General features: G+C 37.6%; 1 protein-coding gene and 1 pseudogene across 2 annotated transcripts in view; one reads left to right on the forward strand and one right to left on the reverse strand.

Moving 5' to 3' along the window:
* The window catches only part of COBLL1 (cordon-bleu WH2 repeat protein-like 1), a 100,387-nt gene that overhangs the window by 67,009 nt on the left and 9,672 nt on the right, over positions 1-23,706 (forward strand). Inside the window, exons 8-14 of the mRNA XM_011947082.1 lie at positions 11,473-11,626; positions 12,070-12,144; positions 13,366-13,485; positions 15,516-15,750; positions 16,763-16,857; positions 18,512-18,514; positions 20,743-22,313. Of these exons, the coding sequence (XP_011802472.1) occupies positions 11,473-11,626; positions 12,070-12,144; positions 13,366-13,485; positions 15,516-15,750; positions 16,763-16,857; positions 18,512-18,514; positions 20,743-22,313 (2,253 nt within the window). The remainder of the gene's footprint in view (positions 1-11,472; positions 11,627-12,069; positions 12,145-13,365; positions 13,486-15,515; positions 15,751-16,762; positions 16,858-18,511; positions 18,515-20,742; positions 22,314-23,706) is intronic.
* Positions 2,358-4,260, reverse strand: LOC105515301 (annotated as a pseudogene). Its single transcript, XR_001002296.1, has one exon. The product of XR_001002296.1 is annotated as a prolactin regulatory element-binding protein pseudogene (transcript).

Genomic DNA, 23,706 nt, shown 5'->3' on the forward strand with positions numbered 1-23,706 from the left:
TGAACTGAGTTGGCCCCAGTTTGTTTGATTGACTGTAGCTTCACTCTGGTATAGGTCCTAAACTCAGTTAACTTCTAGATTATTCATATTCTCCTACGCTGTGGCTAGGAGGGTCTGTGATCACTGTGATCACAGAGAATCATGGTTACCACCATTCCCTGTCTTTTAAACTTGATCCTGAGCTCTGCTTTCTGGTGGTTCATCCTGTTTTTTTTTTTTCATCCAAGATGTACCATTGAGCTAGACCCTCATCACTGGGCTTTTACTAAATGCTATATGCAAAGGATTATCACGAATAAGACTTAGTTTATATACTTTATCAAAGTATCATAGGGTTGATGAAAGCAAGATTGCCTCAGGAAGACGAATGGAAAAAACTTACAGGGGGATTACATGGGAATTTTTAGTGTGTGTGTTTTCTTTCTGTTGTGCCTAGAGAAGGGCTGGAAAGAAGAAGTCCTGACCTGGCTCGAGAGAGAGAATCTTGAATTCTACTAATAGGTCTATTATCTTTTTCTTTGCTGTTGTAATTTCTTTTCCTTCACCTTCGCTGAACTTCTCTATGACTTAGTTTTCTCCTCTGTAGAATAAGGTTGTGTAATTAAATTTCCCAAAGTCTCTTCCAACTCTAGTATTACAAAATTATGCTATTTTGCTATTTTTTTAAAATTGGCCTCTAACAGATGAATGTGCTTGTTTTGGTTTGATCGACATTAATGAGATCATGGTGTCTAATCCTGGCATTACTCCTCTGAGGATTTCGAAAACTTAAAGTACAATAACAAAATAAAACATTGACTGACATCTTTCTTCCCAAACTCCTGACTGTAACACAAAAGTTAACACAATTGTATAAGAATTGCATTACTAAAAAGAAGTAGAAGACTTGATGATTGATGAAGACATGCTTAGGTTAAGGAGTTTGTTAACCATGGGATACAAATGTTACCATTGACTAATGATGAGTTTTAAAGTAGATGACTTTAAGAGAAATCTAGTGGCAAGCTTGGCCACTCAGAATCCCCTAAATGGGTTTAATTTTAGTAACCAAAAAGGGACAAGGTACTGTTGGTGGTGGTATTTAGATCACATATAAGTGAACCTAGCTGTAACCTCATTGCTTCCTCTCATAGTATTTATTTCAGCAGATTGGTAGGAGCAGCATTAAAATTGTCCACATAGTAATAGCTGGCCTAGTGTAGATGTAAGAGCTCCAGACCCTGGTACTGCTGTCCTATTTCTCCTCTCGTGATTACAGTTGTCTGAGATCTGACATACCACCTCTATTCTTTATACCCCTTCACTTTGATGTTATATGACTTTTCTTAATCTACAAAACCTAGGCAGGCTAAGCTTTCCTATGCCATCAGTGAAGAATCTTAAAACAGGTTTATATAGAGAATAAAAAAACTAGAATGTATAAGCTCTAGATTTTCAGGAGTGGGGAAGAAGTGCCATCCAAAGAGGAAAAGGGTGTAGAACAGGGAGATACAGGATATCAGAAATAAACATCCCTCACCCCACCAAAAGATAACATTTTATTTTTACAAATCACAATAATATAACGAAGACACTGGCATGTATGCTTTCATACAATGCAAGCCAAAATTTGCATGCACGTGTTTGTGTGTATCTATGTTTATTATATATATACAGGTGTAAAATGATACAAATATAATAATGGACACCAAAACTTCTATGAGGCAACTTTTATTTGGGATTTACTGATTTTTTTTTCCTCATCATTATATACATTATTCGTGTCTTGTGAGATTGAGCTAGTTTTATCACATCAACCAAAAAATTGATTTGATTGTGATAAAAACAGCTTATTTTGCGAATTCAATACAAGACCTCGTACTTCTAAATTACATTTATTATAGTGTAACAATAATATGTATAATAATGACACTTAAAATTGTCTTGCTTGTCTAAGTTGTAAAATTGTTTTTGCATTCTTCCATGAAGAGTTAAGAGTCAAAACTTGACCTTCAGATATATGAAAAGTTCAGTTATTGGACACAATAGCAAATATCATAAATTAATGTCAATTTATAAGATATTTTATACTATTTAATAGTGTTTATTGGGAATGTCCAGGTTGGAGAAGAATAATGTGAGTCTGTCCCTTGAAAAAGAAAACATGAATTTTCAGACAATTTCAAGGGATTGTTTACATTCTCTCCACTAACCCCACCCTTTTCCACTTGTGAAAATCGTATTATAAACAGAACCAACAGATTCTATTAGAAACATTTAACGACATTATTGAAGTTGGGCTTCTATGTTTCTATCCCCTAATTGAGTGTTTTTATTTTCCGTGTGTATTCTTTCATTTAACTCTTTTTTTTGGGGGGGGGGTCTCAGTTCACTCTTTCCTTGTTTGTTAAATATCAGCTTTTCCTGCCTAGTGGGCTGAGGTTCATTTTCCCTTTCCTCAAGGTGAGGGTTGACTATCTAGGAACTTATTGCATCTTTAGGCTGGCTGGCTTAGTGCTACCCATCTGAATCCCCAGATTACTACCCAAGTCTTCCTTTTGCCCCTTCCTGCCCTAACAGCAAGTACCAGGCCAGTCCCTTCCCCAGCAAATGCCAGGGGCTTCATGTGAAGAGGAACTGGCCACAAGGCTGTGAGGGGAGGAGGAGAAACTGTTTCTGCAGAAGGGACAGCAGTGCCTCCAGGCTCTTGGACATCTTCACATGTTTCTAGAGAAAGGACAAACTCAACTCTCAAGCCTCTAGTGGACAGAAGGCAGGAGGCAGGGAGTATGGCCTGGGCTTCAGACACCGCTGTTCTGGATGGATCCACAGATGATGAAAGCAGGGTTCCTGGCACCCAGAGTCACGCAGGGCCACCGCCAAGCCTTTTCACTAGAAGGGCAGGCAGTGCCCATTCATCTTATCAGAGGTAACCTCAGCTGTGGACCCGAATGGAGTGAACAAAGGGAGTCCAGGCCTCCACTCTGCTCTGTAGATGGCAGTGTCCAGGCTCCTGATTCCCAGGAAGCAGGGAAGCTAAAGAAAACCTGGAAAGACACTCTGGAGCCGCAGGATGGTCACAACAGTAAGCCTGACACACAGCAGGAGCAGGAGCCTCACAGAAACAGTCTTCAATGAAGGCAACAGATGCAGCTGGCAATGACTGTCCATAGCCACAGAGAACAGGGCGGTTTCATGGGACCCAAGGAGCTCTGGACCATGACCCTTCTCAGGTAGAAAGGCCACATCTGTCACCACAATGCCATGGGCCTCCCTCACGTAGTAGAGACACTGGAGAGAGAAAGCTATGTATATGGCAACAGAGCCAGTGACCGTGCCCGGACCTAGGAAGGTGCCAGACTCACTGACATTGAGGCAGGAGATGACTTCATGGCCACAGGACTTGGTCCGAAGGGGCAGGAAGTTGGAGCCATCCCAGGCTGTGAGGTAGCAGGGAGCGGGCTGGCGCAGGCGCTTGTGGGGAATTTGCACCGTGAAGAGTCACAGCCCAGCAGGCTGGTCTGGAACCTGCCCAAACCTGCAGGCCTGATAATGGTAAGGTGTGCTGGAAAACGTGGGTCCATTCTCTGCCAGTGCAGCTGTGTCACCAGCTGATCCTTCTGCCACACAGAGGCCTTAAGGTCCTGTCCCATGGTTACCAACTTGACATCAGGCCCTAAAGCCGGGTCTTCAATCTCCCCTTCATGGGCTTTGAACTCCAGAACCTTCTCCAGCCCTGGTACCTTCTGGACACGAACGTAACCATTTGTCCCTCCAGTGGCAAGCAGGGTGTTATCGTGGTTGAAGCACACAACTTTCTGCAGTGGATCAGAGCTGAAGTCTGTCTGCGCTGGCTGCCAATTCTCTACCCTGAGTTCTAGCCCCTCGTGCTGGGTTTCCGCGCCACATTTCTTCTCTGCTGGGGCTGCTCCCTTCCTTTGTCGAGGCCCCTGCTCCTTGGAACCTGCCTTCTTTGCCTTGTTGCCCTTCTGTTGATGGACCTGGAAGCGCAGGAGCTGACAGTGGGCATCCTGCCCTGCAGCAAGGATGTCACCAGCCATTGCCAAGTTCATGGTGACCCGTGTCATGGGAGTGCAGCAAGGAGGCACTCAAGCGCCCATTAATCTGCTCTAGCTGCAGAAAGTGCATGCCATTCTTTATGCCTGCCTTGGTGGCGCCTCCTCCACCCACAGCGATGAGCAGCCCAGTGCTGGGGTCGACCTGAAGTGCATACGACGCGAATGGAGCCCCGTACAGTTCTGGCGCCCGGCGTGGGCCCATCCGGCGCGGCGCGCGTTCGCTGCCCGCACCATGGCACCCAGGACGTGCTGGGACTTTGACTACTGTCTCGACCACTGGTGAACTCGGCCCCGTCGCCGCGTGGAGCACTCCCTTTTCATTTAACTCTTTAATCCAGGATATTTCGACTTCAGTGACCCACATTTTATAATTCAACTATGATTAATAAGTGATCTAATGACTAGTACAGAGCAGGTATTCAGTAAATCTCCTGAATGCCATTTGATTCTATTTTCTTCAGCTAAATATAGTTCAATTTTGAATCAGAATTCTGATCTGGGTGTGAATTCTGGGGGATTAACAATCTGGCATGGTTTTCAACCTGACCTTACCACTTTCATTAGTAGATTCTGTTTCTCCTTGTGGTATTTTCCTTTTTACAGACCATAAAATTTGGTGATGTGCATTCCTGTTAGAAGTGCAGTTTTCATTAATGGCAAGCAGACTTATCAGTGACTCTAACTAAAGTAAATAATTGAACATCGCTAATGATTAACCAAAGCAGTATCCCCTAGTAAGTAGAAACCTGTGCGTTTTCTAATTTTGTAAAGCCTTTAGACTTAATAAATTTTAATGTCTACCACTTTTTAAAATGTAGTCATAATTTGAACAAAGAAAAGCTTTGTTGGTAGTAAAAGCTGAAGACAGTTATAAATAGTTCTTTAATTTTTCACATTGAATTTGCTTATGAGACATTTCAAATGTATGTACTGTAATACACATCCATGAATTCACTGATTCGACAAAGTGGTGTTAAATATTTAACTTTTATTAAAGTCCTTTAAAGTATGTTGAAGAGACCTGAGTTGACTTAAAGGTGGAGATTTTTAGACCCATAGTGAATGTTTATACAGTAGACTAAGCATCGGTTCCTGAACGCTGTGCACTGTTGAGCTTTAAGGTTAATTATTACTGAGACTGATTCCAATAGGACTCTTACCAACGCAGTCACCAGAGAGTACAATCTTAAAGTAAATACCTCTTTTTACCTATACTTTTTACTCCAACATCTACATAATTATAATCTTACATTATTTGCAGAACATTTTCATGTACTTTAAAATAGACAAATTAGATGTAATAATATCAGCTGATGGTTATGAAGCATGTATTGTATGCTAGGCACTGTGCTATGTATTTTACATATAACATTTCATTTAAGCATCCCTGCCCCTTTTGACATAGGTGCTGTAACTTTTCCTTTTCATGAATGAGGAGACTGAAAGTCACAGAGACAATAAATAGCAAGCTTTCTGGTTCAACCGCTTGTATTGACTCCAAAACCCATTTCTTTGGGAATCATTGTAATGGGCTGCCTTCTACCTTGCAAACTCTCTGTAAGCCTCTCTCCAACTGGACAAATTCACATTCAGAAATAGTGGGTAGTTTAGGTCTGATGAATGCAAGAGCAGAGCTATTGGGAGACTATTTGGAGCATACTCCTGAAGTGCACAGAAGAAAATACAGCTTAAGAATGCTGCTGCTGGCCAGGCACAGTGGCTCACACCTGTAATCTCAACACTTTGGGAGGACAAGGCGGGTGGATCACAAGGTCAGGAGTTCAAGATCAGCCTGGCCAAGATGGTGAAACCACATCTCTACTAAAAATACAAAAAATTAGCCAGGCATGGTGGTGGGCGCCTGTAATCCCAGCTACTCGGGAGGCTGAGACAGAGAACTGCTTGAACCTGGGAGGCAGAGGTTGCAGTGAGCTGAGATCGCACCACTGCACTGCAGCCTGGGCGACAGAGCAAAACTCTGTCTCAAAAAAAAAGAATGCTGCTGCTTAGTTATCAGTGGTCTTCCCACCCTTTTAATTTAATTTACTTTTTTAGCATTCTAAACTCATGATGTATATTACTTAAATGCTGTGGCAGTTTAGGAAGGCTGCTTTTAGCATTAGTCATTCCTGGGTTTGGAGCCTCTCCAGTCTTGCATGTTAGATATGTATATTCTCTGTAAATCCCATTGTATACCTGTGTTTTCCTGGCTACAATCTATTTAGAAATATCAGAGTCTTCTAACTTAAATGTCCCTTCTTTTCCTGCAGGCTTTCACCCCACCTCCCCAAGAGAAGGTTTTTTAGTAGGTGTAGAACATCTCTTTCTCAAATCCCAGTTATTCTTCTGTTTTGTGTTAAGAGTGATGTTTTAGTTAACACATAATAACTCCACATTTGATTTTTATTATCTTAACTTTCCTTGGCAATTTCTTAAGTAATTGAAATTATTTTCCAAGAGTCTTAAAAAAACCTCTTGCTTCTGTATCTTATAGGACAACAAAAATATATATATTAAGCTATTTCCTTGAATACTAATATGAATATTACTTATATTTCAAACAAAAATTTACATTTCTGTCCATTAATCTGTTGCTTATTATCTAAACTCACTATTCTTATTTCTTCAAAACTCTTGCCTTTGCACGACTTATACCAATTGTTAAATTTACATTTTGTCCTCAACTTTAGTAAGTTTTAAGCATTATTAACAGCATAAGTTCCAGTTATGACAGGCCACATAATTGTACTTCATATCAATTAGTGAAATCATGTTCACTTTCCTCTAATGTCTATTTTTATTTATTTATTTGTTTATTTATTTTGAGATGGAGTTTCACTCTTGTTGCCTAGGCTGGAGTGCAGTGGCGTGATCTTGGCTCACTGCAACTCCACTTCCCAGGTTAAAGCGATTCTTCTGCCTCAGCCTCCCAAGTAGCTGGGATTACAGGCACACACCACTCTACCCAGCTAATTTCTGTGTTTTTAGTAGAGACGGGGTTTCACCATGTTAGTCAGGCTGGTCTTGAATCCCTGTCCTCAGATATTCTACCCGCCTTGGCTTCCCAAAGTGCTGGGATTACAGGTATGAGCCACCGCACCAAGCCAATGTCTTTTTTCTTAGACGCTTTAATTCAAATTGCAGCTTTAGTAATGCATGTCCATTTACCATCATGATACCTATGCATAACATGGTAAGGGTGGTGAATGTCGCAGAACAGGGTTGTAAAATAAATGCTTCCCCTGATGTCCATGACTTTGTCTTTTCAATGTGCGCTTCCCCCAATTATCTTCATAAATGCTGTTGAAAAAAATTTAGCATTTATAAAACTTAAATATGTCTGTTTTGACAAATTTTAAATTCTTTATCCATAAAAATATAAATACTCTGTTTTACAAAAAGCTACCTTATTTTAAGACCTCTAGGCTGAATAATGAAATATATGAGTCTGTGGTTATTCTGTCTTTGAGTTATGAATAGGTTCATAAAAATTTGTGATTCTGTATATATTCCTCCCTTTTATAATTCTGTACTGTCTGCTTTATTATAACCAAAATATAGGAGCTCTAACTCCCAAATAGATACTCTCATTGAGAAATTCATGTCATGGCTGCTTTTATCATGGAAAAGACCAGTAAGTGACAATGATAAGGAATGTGACCTAATGATGAACACATATTTATTATACACCTCACGAAAGCAATCAGTTGAAACATGGGAAACATGGAACTAGGGAGGAAAATCAAATGCTGCTGTTGCTTCATGCATTAAGCTGCCACTTATTGATCACCTATTGCATTCTTACTGGTAAACTAGATCTGCCATAGGAGTGGAACTTGGCTTTAATAGGGCTGTACAGAAGTAAATCCAAGAAATAAAATCACATCTTCTACTGCTTTTGATTTGTAGGTAATTATTTTTTTAAAGTGAAGGGCCGTGTTCTTTTGGGAGAACTTTTGGCCTTTTTTTCTGATGTTTCCTAAATTTCTTACTCTTATAAAATATCAGGGGAAGGTTTTAGAACACAAAGACATTATCAGTAGAAAGATTTCTATTTAACCTTTATATTCTATTCAAAGAAATATTTAAATACTGCCAATTCCTGGGTGCATTTCTTTCTTACCTTCTTGTTGCAGCGGGCCCTTGTTTTGAATTATTTCAAACATCAATTGAGAATCCACCCCCATGCCTACCCTAGTCAGGATGATCATGATATTTAGTCAGAATTGACTTTAGTGACTCTGAAACAAAAGCTGAGTTTGGGTGGCAGGATTTAACTCTTTTCTTGCTGGATTATAGAGAAATCTGAAGAATTTTGGAGGAGGAATCAGAGTAATGGGATGGGGTTGGAGGCAGCTATTTACCAACTAGTAGGAAAGAAGGTTAACATTTCAACTATTGATAAGACCTCCCTGGTGCCACCTTGTCCCACTCCCCTGTTATGAGGCACAGTTAGTGGGTTCCTGAGAGGTTTGTTCAATGAAGCTCCTGCCACTGTAGACCTAACAGTTTCTCTCCCTGTTGAAGTGACCTGCCTTCCTCTTTAGTACCTAACACAGTTGGCAAAGAGCACAGCTAACTCAAACCCTTTTCTTTGGGAGCAGGCTTCCCTTCCTCTCTGGCAGATATATTTAAAAATTATAAAATAGTAAATTTGCCAAATTTTTCTTGGTGTGTAGCAAGGCATAAAGACTGAAAAATATCTTATGAATTAGTTCACTTCCGTTAGACGTACCTATGTTGTCTTGTAAGACTAGACTGCCCCAGGCTTTACACATGCTCCTGGTCTGAGTAGTCGAAGTCTGTTATTTACAAATGAAGATGGCAGCATATCATTCATTTTTTATTCATTTAAGGAGTATTTACTTAGAAACCTCTGTGAGCCAGACATGGTTCTGGACAAACAGCAGTGAGCAAAATAGGGGAAAAAAATCCCTGCCTCTGTGGTCAACCCTAATGGGAGCAGACAATGTATAAGGCAAATAAGTCAACTGTATAGTATGTTAGAGAGCAATTAAATGCTGATCCTAGAAATAAATCTAGGAAGCAGGGATAAGAAATATTGGGAGTCAGGGAGGAGTTCGTTGAAGAGATGACATTTGACCGGGTATGGTAGCTCATGCCTGTAATCCCATCACTTTGGGAGGCCAAGGCAGGCAGATTACTTGAGGTCAGGAGTTTGAGACCAACCTGATCAACATGGTGAAACCCTGTCTGTACTAAAAATACAAAAATTAGCCGGACGTCATACTGCATGCCTGTAATCCCAGCTACTCAGTAGGCTGATGCATGAGAATCACTTGAACCTGGGAGATGGAGGCTGCAGTGAGCCGAGATCATGCCACTGCAGTCTAGCCTGGGTGACAGAGTGAGACTCTGTCTCAAAAAAAAAAAGACATTTGAGAAATGGCCTGAAGAAAATGAAGGGACACCGAGTTATCAGAAGAAAAAGCATTCCAGGGACAGGGAGCAATAAAGGATGACCACCCTGTGATGGAGGAACTCTGCCGGCACATTTGAAGAGCAACAAAGAGGCCAGTGTGGCTGGAGTGGAGTGAGCCACTCCATTACCAAAGGAGGAGGCCAGAGAGAGTTAGATGCCAGGTTGTTAATGGACTTATAAAGGGAACTATTAGTGGGTTTTAACCAGTTACCTAATCTGGCTTACATTTTAATAGGATCCTTTTTTATGATCTCATTTAAAGATAGCAGATTCTTTTTGCTGCTATGTTGAAGGACTATAGGGAAACAATGTGGAAATGGAGTCTAATTAGGTATTTTCTAATGATGATTCAGACTGTGTAGTAGCAGTTAAGCTGGATGCTGGATGTCTTCTAAGGGAAGGGAAAAAAGGGTTGACTCAGTGTGAGACGTGACAGAAGATGAGGGCGAATGGAAGGATAACTTGTTCTTTACTAAGACAGGGAAGGCTGTGAGACTAGGATGTGGCAGAGGGATAAAGAGGAATTACCATGATCTCAGTTTTAGACATGCTAAATTAAAGAGGCTTCAGACATTAAGGGGAGATCAGAACAGAGGTCCAAGATAGAGACATGGATTTGGAATTCATCGGCATACAAATTATACTTAAAGAGAATAGATGAGATCCTCTGGAGGGGAAGCAGAGATACTAAATGGAATGTGTTCACAGACCACGCCCTGGGTCACACCAGTGTTGATCAGGAGATGGAAAGAAGCAGACACAGAAAACTGAGTAGCCAGAGAGTACGGATCTATGGAGAGTAAGAAATGTGGTCTCCTGGAAGAAAAATAATGTATTTTAGGAGGGTGGTCAGCTTTGTTTAATGTTGCTAATAGGTTGCATAAGTGAGTTCTGAGAAGTGGCCATGGATTTCTTCATAGTCAAAGTGTTTGGTGACTTTGATAGGAATCATTTTAATGGATCAAAGGCTGGGAAAAGTATCGTTGAAAGGGTTCAAGTGGGATAAGAGAAATTGGAGACACAAACTGCAAACAGCTCTTTTATTTATTTTTTCGAGATGGAGTTTCACTCTTGTCACCCAGGCTGGAGTGCAATGGCATGATCTCAACTCACTGCAACCTCTGCCTCTGGGATTCAAGCGATTCTCCTGCCTCAGCCTCCTGAGTAGCTGGGATTACAGGCGCATGCCACCACACCTGGCTAATTTTTTTTTATTTTTAGTAGAGACGGGCTTTCACTACATTGGCCAGCTGGTCTCAAAATCTTTACCTCAGGTGGTCTGCCCGCCTCGGCCTTCCAAAGTGCTGGGATTACAGATGTGAGCCACCTGAACAACTCTTCTAAATAGTTATTTATTTATTCATTCATTCATTCATTCATTCCTGGTAAAGGGAAAGAGCAAAGATGACATGGCCATTGGTCAGGAGGCACTGACCCCTGCTGAGGGAGGATGTCTTAGGGTCTGCTGACAGTCACGGGCTAGGAGTGTGAGCAGTAGCTGTTTCTGGTAGGTGACCTTGAAGGACCTTTCCTTGGGTAGACATACAGATTTTTGCAGTAGTCCTCACTGAAACACTGCAGTTGTAAAGAGGTAGATTTAATCAAGCTAGATGCTACTGTACAAATAATGTTCCCTTTTTCATCCCTTCCTTTTAATTTCTCCAGATTTTTCTTTAAAAGTTAGTTTTTAACTCTGTTACTTATGAGTCCTCTACATTACAGTTAGTTGTTTGCGTGGCAGTCTCCCATTGTAGCCCAAGTTTCTTGAGAAAGGCCATATTTTATTTTTCTTTACGTATCTATCCCATAGCCCAGCTTCTGCATGTGGCAGATGCTTCATAAATGTTTTTAAGGAATGACTATTATGTTCCATTTGGGTACATCCTGTGTTTGACATAAAGTTCAGTGTCTTCCTAAAGTTTGCTACAGATCTCTAAATGTAGGATTCTATTTGGTCATTTTGTTTTCCAGAGTCCCTGTGAAGCAGGAAGAGTGAGGGCAGACTCACTGCAGCTCACCAGCACATCTGCAGGGAATTCATCTTTGAGAAGGACAAAGCGAAAAGCACCTTCCCCACCCTCCAAAATACCCCTGCATCAAAGTGATGAAAATAGTCACGTGACTGGTAATGTGGTTTTTTTCATTAACATTACATTTGTATTGTGTTTTGTTTAATACGGACAGTAGGAAAGATATGGGTTTGTAAGTTACGCTTTTTTAATAATAATACTTAGGCTTTTAAAATACATCTTGATTAGTCTCACTTAACTGCCTTTTAAAAATCTGAAACATCACCAAATAAAGTATCAAAATTACACAGCTCCATTATCCTGAGGTGAACATGTCATAATTCGTGAATTTATTCAGAAAGATGCTGCCATTTCAGGATTAGCTGTATGTAGAAAAGGGAGTCTAAGTGGATTTTAGTGTTGTACAGCTAGATAGTAAAATGACTTCTAGCAAGGCTCACTGCTTTCTGAACAATATAAAAATAACTAAGTTAAACTGTTAAGGAATTGTTTTATTTGTGAATATGACTTTATAAGTTGTGTTGCTTCTTTCCTTTAGCCTTACAGCCAGTAGATGGAGTTCCTCCAGACAGTGCTTCAGAAGCAAACTCTCCTGAGGAGCTATCCAGCCCAGGTATGACGCCCTTATTCCACATGGTGTAATTACTGAAAAAGGACTTCTGTGATAATTGAGAAATGAATCCATTGGCGATGCTTTATACATGAAAGAGATACAGATTCTTTGGCCTCATTTCCCAAATTTTGTTATTATGAAATGAATTCTTGCCCCCACCCCTCTGCCCCTCAACTCAATTAGAGTATGAAGCTGGCAGAGATCAAAATTTCAGTTCTGGAATTGTCCTTGAGTAGTTTCTCTATGTAGTCTCCTGCTTTCCCTTATGCAATGTCAGGTTAACATTTATTAACTCCTTCCCAAGTGTCATGACACACCATAATTAGGAATGTACCTTGGCGTGTGCAGAAGAAAACTTACAGGAAAGTGTAAGCACAATTTCTTTATGCAACTGTTCTAGGTATGAACTCAACATACAAGTTACCCTACTCTAATGGTAAAAATTTGTTACCAGGAAAATGTTTTCTGTTGCAGTATATGGCTCTCCTTGTGCATTCTTCCCAAACAAAATTCCATTACAAGTTGTATAATTTATTCTAATACTTTTCTAGTGTTTTTAATAATATCTACTTAGTAGCTTTTATAAGAAGTATGATAACAATGTTTTAATCTTTACAGTTACTATAAGACATCAATGAATGTGATAGACTAGTAATGTCATACCAAAAATAGAATATGATTATACTAGGACTTTATCATGGGGATAATTTTGTAAGTATAAAAAATGCTTAATATAACTCACCTGATTTTTATAATTTATATTCCAAATACAGGAAACATTTAGGAGCAACACTCTTGAATCTTTAATCTTTAAGTGGTATTTAAGAATTTGGAATTTTAGCATATATGTGTAAGAATTCTTCTCTCCTCTGTGATTTTAAATCTTACTCTCAGATAACTAGTAATGATTTTTCTCAGCTTTTACTCAGAATAATATAAATGGCCCCATTTTTTTTCCACAAAGGAAATGTATTGAATAATAACAATTACAACTGTTGAGTGAAATTAGAAGTCACTGAAGCATTATAAAAAGGAGTGTTTGCTATTCAAACTTTGCTTCATATTTGTTTTTCCTCATTTCTTTTTCCCTTTTACCTCTTGTTTAATGCATCGATAATTGTGAGCTAACAAATCTAATTTCTTCCAAAATGCTTCTTGGTCTCTGCTTGCCTTAACTCTGTTGTCTAAGTGCCATTTCTACAGATTCTACTTCTTTGGCAGAAACCTCCTTTGGCCCTGGGCTCTCCAGTCAGGAGCAGTGCACTGCGCCCAAACTGATGGAGGAAACCTCTGTCTTTGAGTGCCCTGGAACACCTGAGGCAGCCATAACATCATTGACATGTAGGTGGTCAGGCCTTTCCTTGCTGGTGCTTTGTGTCAGGCAGATTAAGATATCATCAGTTGTAAATTTGATTAGCTGTTGAAACCTTGTGTGAACATATTTTATAAAGAAAGATAAGTTTCCCCCTTTTCACTTGAAATTTTATCTGGGTTTAGACTTTGTTGTTTTTCCCAACCACACAGATGAATACAACAGAGTGGATTAGTTAAATAAAATCAGTGGTTCTGAAGAATTTTAGCTTCTCTTCTATTTGGCTTATATATACTGAGGGGTCACTTTGAAAACACAGTTGAGGCTGGGCCTGGTGGCTCACACTTACAATCCCAGCTACTCATGAGCCTGAGGTGGGAGGATCGCTTGAGCCCTGAAGTTTGAGACGGCAGTGAGCTATGATCATGCCACTGCACTCCAGCCTGGGTGACAAAGCAAGACCTTATAATAAAAATTAAAAAGCACATGTGTATCTAAACCATCATGGCCTTTCATTTTTCTCAATACAGTTTTTTCAAATTATATAAATACATTCTTAACACATAGATAAAATATCGTAGACACATTATATTATACATTGGCATCATAATGACTATTTCACGTCATAATAAAGCATCATTTGCCAAAATATGTACATTTGAAAATTCACTTAAACCTAAATTTTTAAATATTTTTTATTGAGTAATCTATTTTTGTTAACGATAAAAATACCATTAAAATTTCCCATGTTTATTTCTCAAAGAGCACAAATAGCACACTTTTCTGTCTACATACTTAGAGATAAAATTTTAAAAATATATTTTAAGTACTTTATTGAATTATGTTAAAAATTAAATTTTCTGAATGTACTGATTACTATAATCGGATGCTATACCCACCTACCCACCCCGCCCCCACGACCATGCCCCCAGCCTTGGGATAAAATTAAATTTCATTCAGATACTATGTTGTACATGGAAATGTTTAATTGTATTTAGCAAAAATCCAGAACCTCACTCTTTGGCTTCCATTTACTTCCACGGCTAATCTTGACAATAAGCATGAACATTAACTGCTCGGGATGCCTTCTTCTCTTTTACCCTGCTGGCTATTGGTTGTTGGTGATAAAATACATTTTTTTATACAATGAAATGTTAACCACAGCTATTGAAAATATTTATGTATACACATATATATTAATATGGATAATATTTAAGGTATTGTAAGTGGGGAAAAAAGCTATGTGGCTACAGTATGCTTCCATTTATATTAAATAAACTAACAAAGGGAAACATGTGAGTATAGTTATCAGCCTATGTATGTATATTACACTTTCTTAGGACATACAGGAAAAATGGTTAAAGCGAGTTGCCTCTGAGAATCAAACTGGATAGGAATAAAACTTAATTTTCATTGTCTGATACTTGCTCTGTTTGTATTTTTAAAAATTAAGCATCTAGGTCAGTGGCTTTTAACTCAGGTTGCATAGTAGAATCATCTAAATAGTTTTAAAAGTCCCTTTCCCCACCCATCAGAGATTCTGATTTTGTGGAGTAGGGTATAAGCCTCAGTATTTTTAAAGGGAGCTCAGGTAATTCTCGAGTATAGTTGGTATTAATAACTATTGAGTCAAATTTTATGAGTGCCCTTGTAGACAATACAAAAATCTCACGTGCTTTTTGTTTTCACTTTTAACATTATTAATTTGCCTTTAATTTGCACTATTGAGTTGTTGGATGAGTATAAAAAACATTCAATTGAAAGATATTTCTTAAATGAAATATTTGACTTGAAGTTTGTGAGATTAAATAACCTCTTGTCTCTACCATGAATGAAACCTAGATTGATAGCAAATTGTTTTGAGAATTATGAGTCTGAGATAATCTGGTTTTATGTTAACGTGACTACTCGCCAGGAGAAAGAATTTCACTATTATTTTTGAAGCAGAACTTAAAAGAGTCCAACTAATTATTATTTTTCAAAATTCCTTCCTTGCCAGAATTGTATAGGATGAATGAGACAAATTAATATTTAGGATTATGTCTGCATTTCTTTGTAGCTGGAATAAGCTCTGATTATAGCCTTGAAGAGATAGATGAAAAGGAAGAACTGAGTGAAGTGCCTAAAGTTGAAGTTGAAAATATTTCTCCGAAGTCACAAGATATTCCTTTTGTATCTACTGATATAATAAATACACTGAAAAATGATCCCGACTCAGCCCTTGGCAATGATAGTGGAGAGTTCTCACAAAACTCCATGGAAGAAAAACAAGAAACTAGAAGCACAGATGGACAGTAAGTAGTCTCTGTGCTGGGGTGTTGGTGGCAGTTTGTTTAATTAATATTAGTGTTCTGAAATATAGATCTGATATTTTAAACATAAATATAGTCAGCCCTTTGGTTTTGACTTTATCCCTTTTACCATTATTATAAGAATGTTTATTAATGAAGTACTTATTTGCATGTAATTATGTTCAAAGAAAATCAAATGTGACAGTTCTAATATCCCTGTGTCAGATAAAACATGAGAAATAGTTAATTTGTGTGATTCAAAACTGAAAGTTTTTCTTTGTGTGTGTATTTTGCTTGTTACCTATGTGACCTAAATGTAATATTTAATTTTCAATTTTTACGAAGTATTCCTGGAGGATTTTCACTGGTATGTGAAAACAATTCTGCATATTAGAGTATGATGTTAAATCATGAGTATTATCTTTGCAGTCAACTTTATGAAACAGAGAATATATTTTCCGCTTGATTCTAGAAGTGGACAGCTATAGTCTAGTCCGTTTGGGTTTGAAATGCAACAACATGAATAAAGATGAAATCAACCAAGCAAAATAAACCATATATGTCAGAGGCTTACTATAATTTGCATGAGATTGTCTCCTTATTAAACTGTTCTATCACCAAAGGGAAAAAAAGATCAGTGAGGTCAATCTACATTCTGATTTATGTAGTTGACCTTGCCAGATGCAAAACTAAAATGTTTCATTTAATATCCTTTTTCTTTAAAAGGCAAATAACTGATAATAACCAAATAAAGCCACTGTTTTGGAAAAGTGTCTATTTTACCAAGCTTCTTTCTTTTTAATGGGACCACCATATGAAAGCTAATGTGTCATAGCAGCATTTCTTCTCAGTTATATTTTTTCTCTGCTTTAAATTTCTGCGGTTTGGCAGAAATAAATGATTGTTTTAGTCCACCTGTCTTTGGAAATTATTGCCTATTTTCTCATTGTGCATGCGTGTGTGTGTGTGTGTTTCAATAGTATCAACATATAACATACAATGTTATATCTTCCAGAGAACCACACAATGTAGTATATGATACAAGCAATGAAAAGAAGGTAGTTGACAGTATAAGAAACTTGAAGTCGTTGGGCCCAAACCAAGAGAATGGTGAGTTATATAAATTAATAGCCAGCATTTTCTTTTATTATATGCCAAGGACAATTCTTAACACTTTATATATATTAACTCATTTAATCTCCTGTAACTCACTTAATACCTACCTCATTTACGGATATTATAGGTACTATTATTTTCATTCCCATTTTGTGTGCCACAGAGGTATTAAATAACTCACCTTAGGTCTCACAACTACTATGGTAATGGTGAACCTAAGATTTAAACTGGGGCAGTATTGCTCTTGAGTGTGCCCTTAACTACCATGTGTACTACTTTTGTTGTTAAAACATAGAAATTATCTAATTTAGACTTTGGATCTTAAAAATGTTTCCTCTGTGCATCTAGCGGTGATGTGTTTCTCTTTTTTTCCATCTAACTTCCTTGGATGAAACTTTTCTGCCTGATTTTTCAAGGCCCAAATCATCTAATAATATAACCTTATTTACCACTCTTTCCCAGTTCCCATCCTCAAATCAACACAACTTATGTTTTCTCATGATGTCATTTGCTCATTTCTATATCATAAGGCATATATTCATGTTGTCTTTGCCTGAAAAATAATTTTTCATCTATTTTACCCATTCAATTTTTATCCAAATCATATTTCATTTCTTTTACTTGATTATTAGGAGCTTTGTAGTTCTATATTTACGATTCCTCAACTGAATTGGGTAGTCTTGGATTGGAGAAATTACATTTGATATTTTTGCACTACTCATGGCACCTAGCAGAATACTGAGATACTCATAAAGTATGTACTTAGTATTGAATTTCAGAAAAACAATCCTACGCAAATAGAAAATTCAAGGAATACACAATGGTGTTTTAAGGGGTTAAGAAGGAAGTGGCTTATGAATTCTCATAGTTCAATCTATTATGTTAATATAGAAAACTAGGTTAAGATATTTAGAAAACATAGGGATGTAGTATTCATATTTGAATAAGACATAGATAATCGCAATGTCATATATATAATTATATATATATAATTTTATGTGTGTGGTATGCGTTCATTAACTTAAATATATATGCTACTGATTCATTTTCTCCCACATTCAATACCATTGGGAGATATCATACTGAGAAGGTCTGAAAGCAAGTAAGTTTTTCATTCTTTTCCACTGGAGTCAGTTTTTTACAGCATGTACTATGATGGCAATAGCATTCCTATTGAGAAATTATGATTTAAAAGCTGCCTCTTTTTCTTTAAAACAATAGTCAAATTGAATCATTTTTGTTAAGATTTTTGTTGTCAAGTTAGTGCCAGACTCACAAGTACATTTATGTGGTATTTTGATTTGCACATGTTTTGTTTTGCTATGACCTTTGTCAACTAAAAGTAAATAATGTCTATTATTCTTTAAGTACTTTTATCCTGTTTTCCTTTTTACCCACCCTTATCTAAATCACCTTCTTGTAAGTTTGTCAAGTCAGTATCACTTTTGAGTAGAGGGTCACTATAGTATAAAAGATACCTTCTCCCTCTACTGGCCATCCTTGGAAAATGATCTAGCCATTCATAAACACTTGGTTAACATCATTGTCAGTTGTAGATGAGGATGGATTCTGGGCTTCCAGGACTGCCAATCACTGGAAGTAATCATGAAAATGTTGAGAAGAAATTCAGAGTTAGACACTGGTAAAGTAGGTGTAACCTACCAAAAATATGAAAAACAGAGACTTATAATTCTAAAACCAATACATTAGGGTTTTTTAAAGGGGATTCAACGTAAAATACATGTTTACATTGGTTTACTTTCTTTGGGAAAATGTTTCTGTTGTGTGAACTGGGAAATACGTATATTCAGTGGAAAATTAGAAATAAGAAAAAAAGAAGGAAATACATTTAGATTCATTTCCTGCTGCCAGAGATTGTTTCTTAAGTTTTTCCATGCTTATAACAATGTTCAAAATAGTGTTTTTCATATGAACATTGAAAAATACTTATGAAACAAGTGAATTGAGAGCAGAGGCAGAAATATGCCTCTTCTATGGTTCCTAAGAGCATGGGTCCTTAATTTTGTAAATCAAAATAGTTAATAATCATTGGTCATTGAGAAAAGAATTCACCTAAGTATATAATATGTATTCTGATACTCAGTTACATTTTATCTAGGAAGAATAAAAATGAGTTCCATTTTAAAATTACATATTTAATATAGGAATCTTGCAACACAATATGTAATATTAACTGCCACAACCAAATAACTGTAATCAGGCAGAGTTTAAAAACATGAAGATTTTAAAAAAATAAAAAAAGTACTTGTATACAAATTTGCCTAACATGATATTTTTCTGCATACATATCTTTTTTTCTTTTTCTTTTTTTAAGAGAGAAACTATATAATATAGCTCATTACATTTTAGGCAGTGTACTTCATCTCATGCTTATAAGTAAAAGTGGGTAATGATAAAACTATAGAGAAATACTTGGCATACTTGCACAGTTTGACCCCCAAAGCTCACATTTAACTTGTGCTGTGCAAACTATTGCCGTATGTGAAAAGGCCACTAGGGTTTTGAAGATAAGCACAGTGATTGTGCAGGAAGCATGATTCTTCAGGGCATTTAAATAGAGGAGCAGAGGAATGACTTAATTCAGTACTAGGCACGTGGTACAGACCCCAAAGCCTGTTTCCTTCCACATGCCTCCTACCAGTGCTTTGCCGTCATGTTGTTGACTGGAAGCTGTTGCGCTGTTAACCTAGAGACTGGCAAATGATTTTTGTTTTCAGGAGGTCTGAATTAGAATCAAGAGGAAAAGTAGTGCAAAGGAGAGGAAGGTTATTTTCTCTACTTTGATTTTGACTCTGATTCTCGAATAAGGATGCCTATTTCCAACAGAGAAAAATCAAAACCAATATGACTGATTTCCTGCATTGAAATCACCGATGTTATAACTAAAAATAAAGTCCTCTAACAGCCTTCTGCAAAGATACCTAATTAACAAGACAATCAACTGAGATTCTGTTCTTTTTTTCTTTTGAGAGGGAGTCTCTCTCTCTCTCCAGGCTGGAGTGCAGTGGCGCGACCTCAGCTCTCTGCAACCTCCACCTCCCAGATTCAAGCGATTCTCCTGCCTCAGCCTCCTGAATAGCTGGGACTACAGGCGTGCACCACCACACATAGCTAATTTTTGTATTTTTAGTAGAGACCGGGTTTCACCATGTTGGCCAGGATGGTCTCGATCTACTGACCTCATGACCTGCCCACCTCGGCCTCCCAAAGTGCTGGGATTACAGGCATGAGCCACCACGCCCGGCCTGAGATTCTGTTTTTACTGTAAATCTTAATGTTTTCTGTTAAGGCCTTCATTAAAACTGACTGCATTTCCTGAGATTCCTTTCCTTTTAGTGTTAGGTATGGAAATAAAAATATGCTAGGGGCTATAGAAAAGACAGTCAAAATAGAGGAAAAATACAGTTTTTGAATTTGTCAGTTTCTATTTTTTGTCATTATGAACAATGGGAGAATGACATCTAAGAAGTAAAAACTTGTTTTTACTTACCTTCTATGGAGTGTTTATTGTGGTCAATATACTAGTGAGCATGCTATCTAAATGATACACATATAATATACATATTTTCACCTTTTTTTGTCTGAACAAACTGAGGCTCAAAGGGGTTGATTAACATATTGTGGCCACACTAGTTAAGCCAGGGGTTAAGCCAGGGATTCCAAACTTCAGTCTGTATGAATCCAAAGCCCATACTGTTTTCTCTGTAGGCTACTACCTACCTTTATATAGTTAGTGAGTTGAAAATTATCTGTCAAATTCAAACCAAACTATTTCAGGTGGGAGAAAGTAGGCATTAAAAACTTGAGGTTTTCTATTTTTTCATATATTTAAGTTGATGATTTTTTTTCTCTCAATAGTACAAAATGAAATAATTGTCTTTCCAAAGAACACAGAAGACAATATGAAAAATGGAGTGAAGAAAACAGAAGTCGATGTAGGAGGTGTTGCCAAAAATAATGACATTGATATGGAAGTTGAGAGACCATCAAACTCTCAGGCACATGAAACTGATACTGCTGTAAGTTACAAGGAAAACCATTTAGCAGCTTCATCAGTACCAGATCAAAAACTGAATCAACCTAGTGCAGAAAAGACAAAAATGCAAGATGCAGCAATTCAGACAACCCCTTCTTGTAACAGTTTTGATGGAAAACACCAAGATCATAATTTGTCTGACTCCAAAGTTGAAGAAAGTGTGCAAACTTCAAATAACAACGTATCAATTCAACACTCATCCTTAAGTTCACAAGATTCTGTAGATATCTCAAGGGAATTCAGGAGTCAAGGCACCCTAATTATACATTCAGAAGATCCGCTTACCCTAAAAGATCCAATTTGTGCACATGGTAATGATGATCTTTTGCCTCCTATAGATAGGATTGATAAAAATTCAACTGCTTCTTACCTAAAGAATTATCCACTTTATAGACAGGACTACAATCCCAAGCCAAAACCTTCAAATGAAATTACACGAGAGTATATACCCAAAATTGGAATGACTACTTATAAAATAGTGCCTCCCAAATCCTTGGAAATACTGAAAGACTGGCAGTCAGAAACCACAGGGTATAAAGATGATCAGGACATACATGCTTTAGGGAAAAAGCACACTCATGAGAATGTGAAAGAAACTGCCATCCAAACAGAAGATTCGGCTATTTCTGAAAGCCCAAAAGGGCCACTGCCAGACCTTAAACCGAAGCCAAACCTGAGAACAGAGCATCAAGTGCACAGTTCTGTGAGCCCACCTGATGGAGCCATGGTTAGTCCTCTGAAACCTGCTCCCAAAATGACAAGAGACACTGGCACAGTTCCTTTTGCACCAAATTTGGAAGACATAAACAATATTTTGGAATCAAAATTTAAATCTCGGGCTTCTAATCCCCAGGCCAAACCCAGTTCTTTTTTTTTACAGATGCAGAAGAGAGCATCGGGTCACTATGTGACATCTGCAGCTGCCAAGAGTGTCCATGCTGCCCCTAATCCTGCTCCAAAAGAACTGACAAATAAAGAGGCAGAAAGGGATATGCTGCCTTCTCCGGAGCAGACTCTTTCTCCCTTAAATAAAACGCCTCACTCTATTCCACAACCCCTTGTTGAAAAAACTGATGATGATGTCATCGGTCAGAAGCCTGCTGAAGCCTCTCCTCCTCCCATAGCTCCGAAACCTGCGACAATTCCTGCTCGTCAGGTATCCACACAAAATCTGAAGACTCTGAAAACTTTTGGTGCCCCACGACCATACTCCAGTTCTGGTCCTTCACCATTTGCTCTCGCTGTAGTGAAAAGGTCACAGTCTTTCAGTAAAGAGCGCACCAAGTCATCCAGTGCTGGTGCATCGGTCCAACCTCCAGCCAACACAGAGGAAGGGAAGACTCATTCTGTAAATACATTTGTGGACATCCCACAACTTGGTGTGTCTGATAAGGTAACTGTAGCCTTTTTAAAAATAAGTATTCAAATTTAGTGACATGGTTTAATGGGGATTAACAAGCATGTTGGTATGTTTGTGTGCTACTTTACTCTGAACTCATATTAATCTGAAATTAAGCTATTGTAGTGAAGAGAGTGTGGTAATACATAAAATCTGATTCTTTGCTTACAGTTATAACTTACGTAACTTGTTTAGGTATTGCTGTAAGGTCATTATTATATAATTGTGTCATTAGCAAATGGTTTAAAGTTTCTTTGCTCATATCATTTGTATGGTATATTTACTAGTTTATGGTTCTATTTTCCTATGTTATCTTAATTTGTTTTTAACTTGTCTAAATCTTCTGGTTTATTCTCCAATTTTACATTACTGTGTAATAGCAAAGGAAATAGTCTTAAATGGAAAAATAACAGTTATCAGAGACTAGACAAAATAACTGAGCATTTCTCAGCTATGTGATTTCCATCATATACACTCAACTTCAGCTTGCATATATTGTGCATTTTCACATATAAATAAATTGAAAGCAGAGTTTTAAAATGTAATTTTCTTAATTCCCCATTTTGTTAAGTCAGTGTCAACTTTCAACTATAATATGTATGTTGACCAAACTGTTATCTAACCACTATCTAACCTTAAATATTTACCAAAAAGGAGTGTTGTTGACTTAGTGTTTGGTCAACCAAGTGTTGTATTTTGCTAGCTTCAGATAATAGAGTCAAAGGAGAAGATGAAATTCACAGCACGATTTATGATAATCCTCATGCAATTTTAAAGAAATGCTTTGTGTACTCTTACTCTGATAGTGTTTAAAGAATACATTCATACCTGTGTGACAGTTCCAGAAGTATTTAATATTACTTTTTCAAACATTCCTAGAGCAAAAGAATGTTAACCATATTGCCAAGTAAATGTTTTTCCATAATTGTATAACAATATCTTAAATAATATTTTTTCATGTATTTTACATTTATGTTTATTACTTTGATATAGCATCAGGAATAGAAGTATGATATAGAGGTTAATTCTGTACTTGGGCACAAAGCCTGTGATTTTTCTTGGACTAGAATACCGCTCCTAAACAATGGAAGCTTGGTTTAGATAATAAAGCTTTTAAGTCATTGCCTGAGCCCTGTTTGGATCATTTTTTGGTAAAGATATGTATTTGGCAGTTTGAAAAAGACATTTAAGATTACTTGATAACATATGCCAGTTACATCAGTTACTAAATATGCCTTCCTGAGAAGCGTAATTCAATTTTTGATTCTTCAGTTTGGAAGTTCCTAACTTTTATATATTGATTCTCATGGCACAAAATAAAACATGGTCAGCACTTAGTCCATGTGACTTCCAGAAACACAAAATAAGCTACTAAGTGTAGCATAGT

The sequence above is a fragment of the Colobus angolensis genome, unplaced genomic scaffold (assembly GCF_000951035.1).
Source record: "Colobus angolensis palliatus isolate OR3802 unplaced genomic scaffold, Cang.pa_1.0 Scaffold259, whole genome shotgun sequence".
NCBI lineage: Eukaryota > Metazoa > Chordata > Mammalia > Primates > Cercopithecidae > Colobus > Colobus angolensis.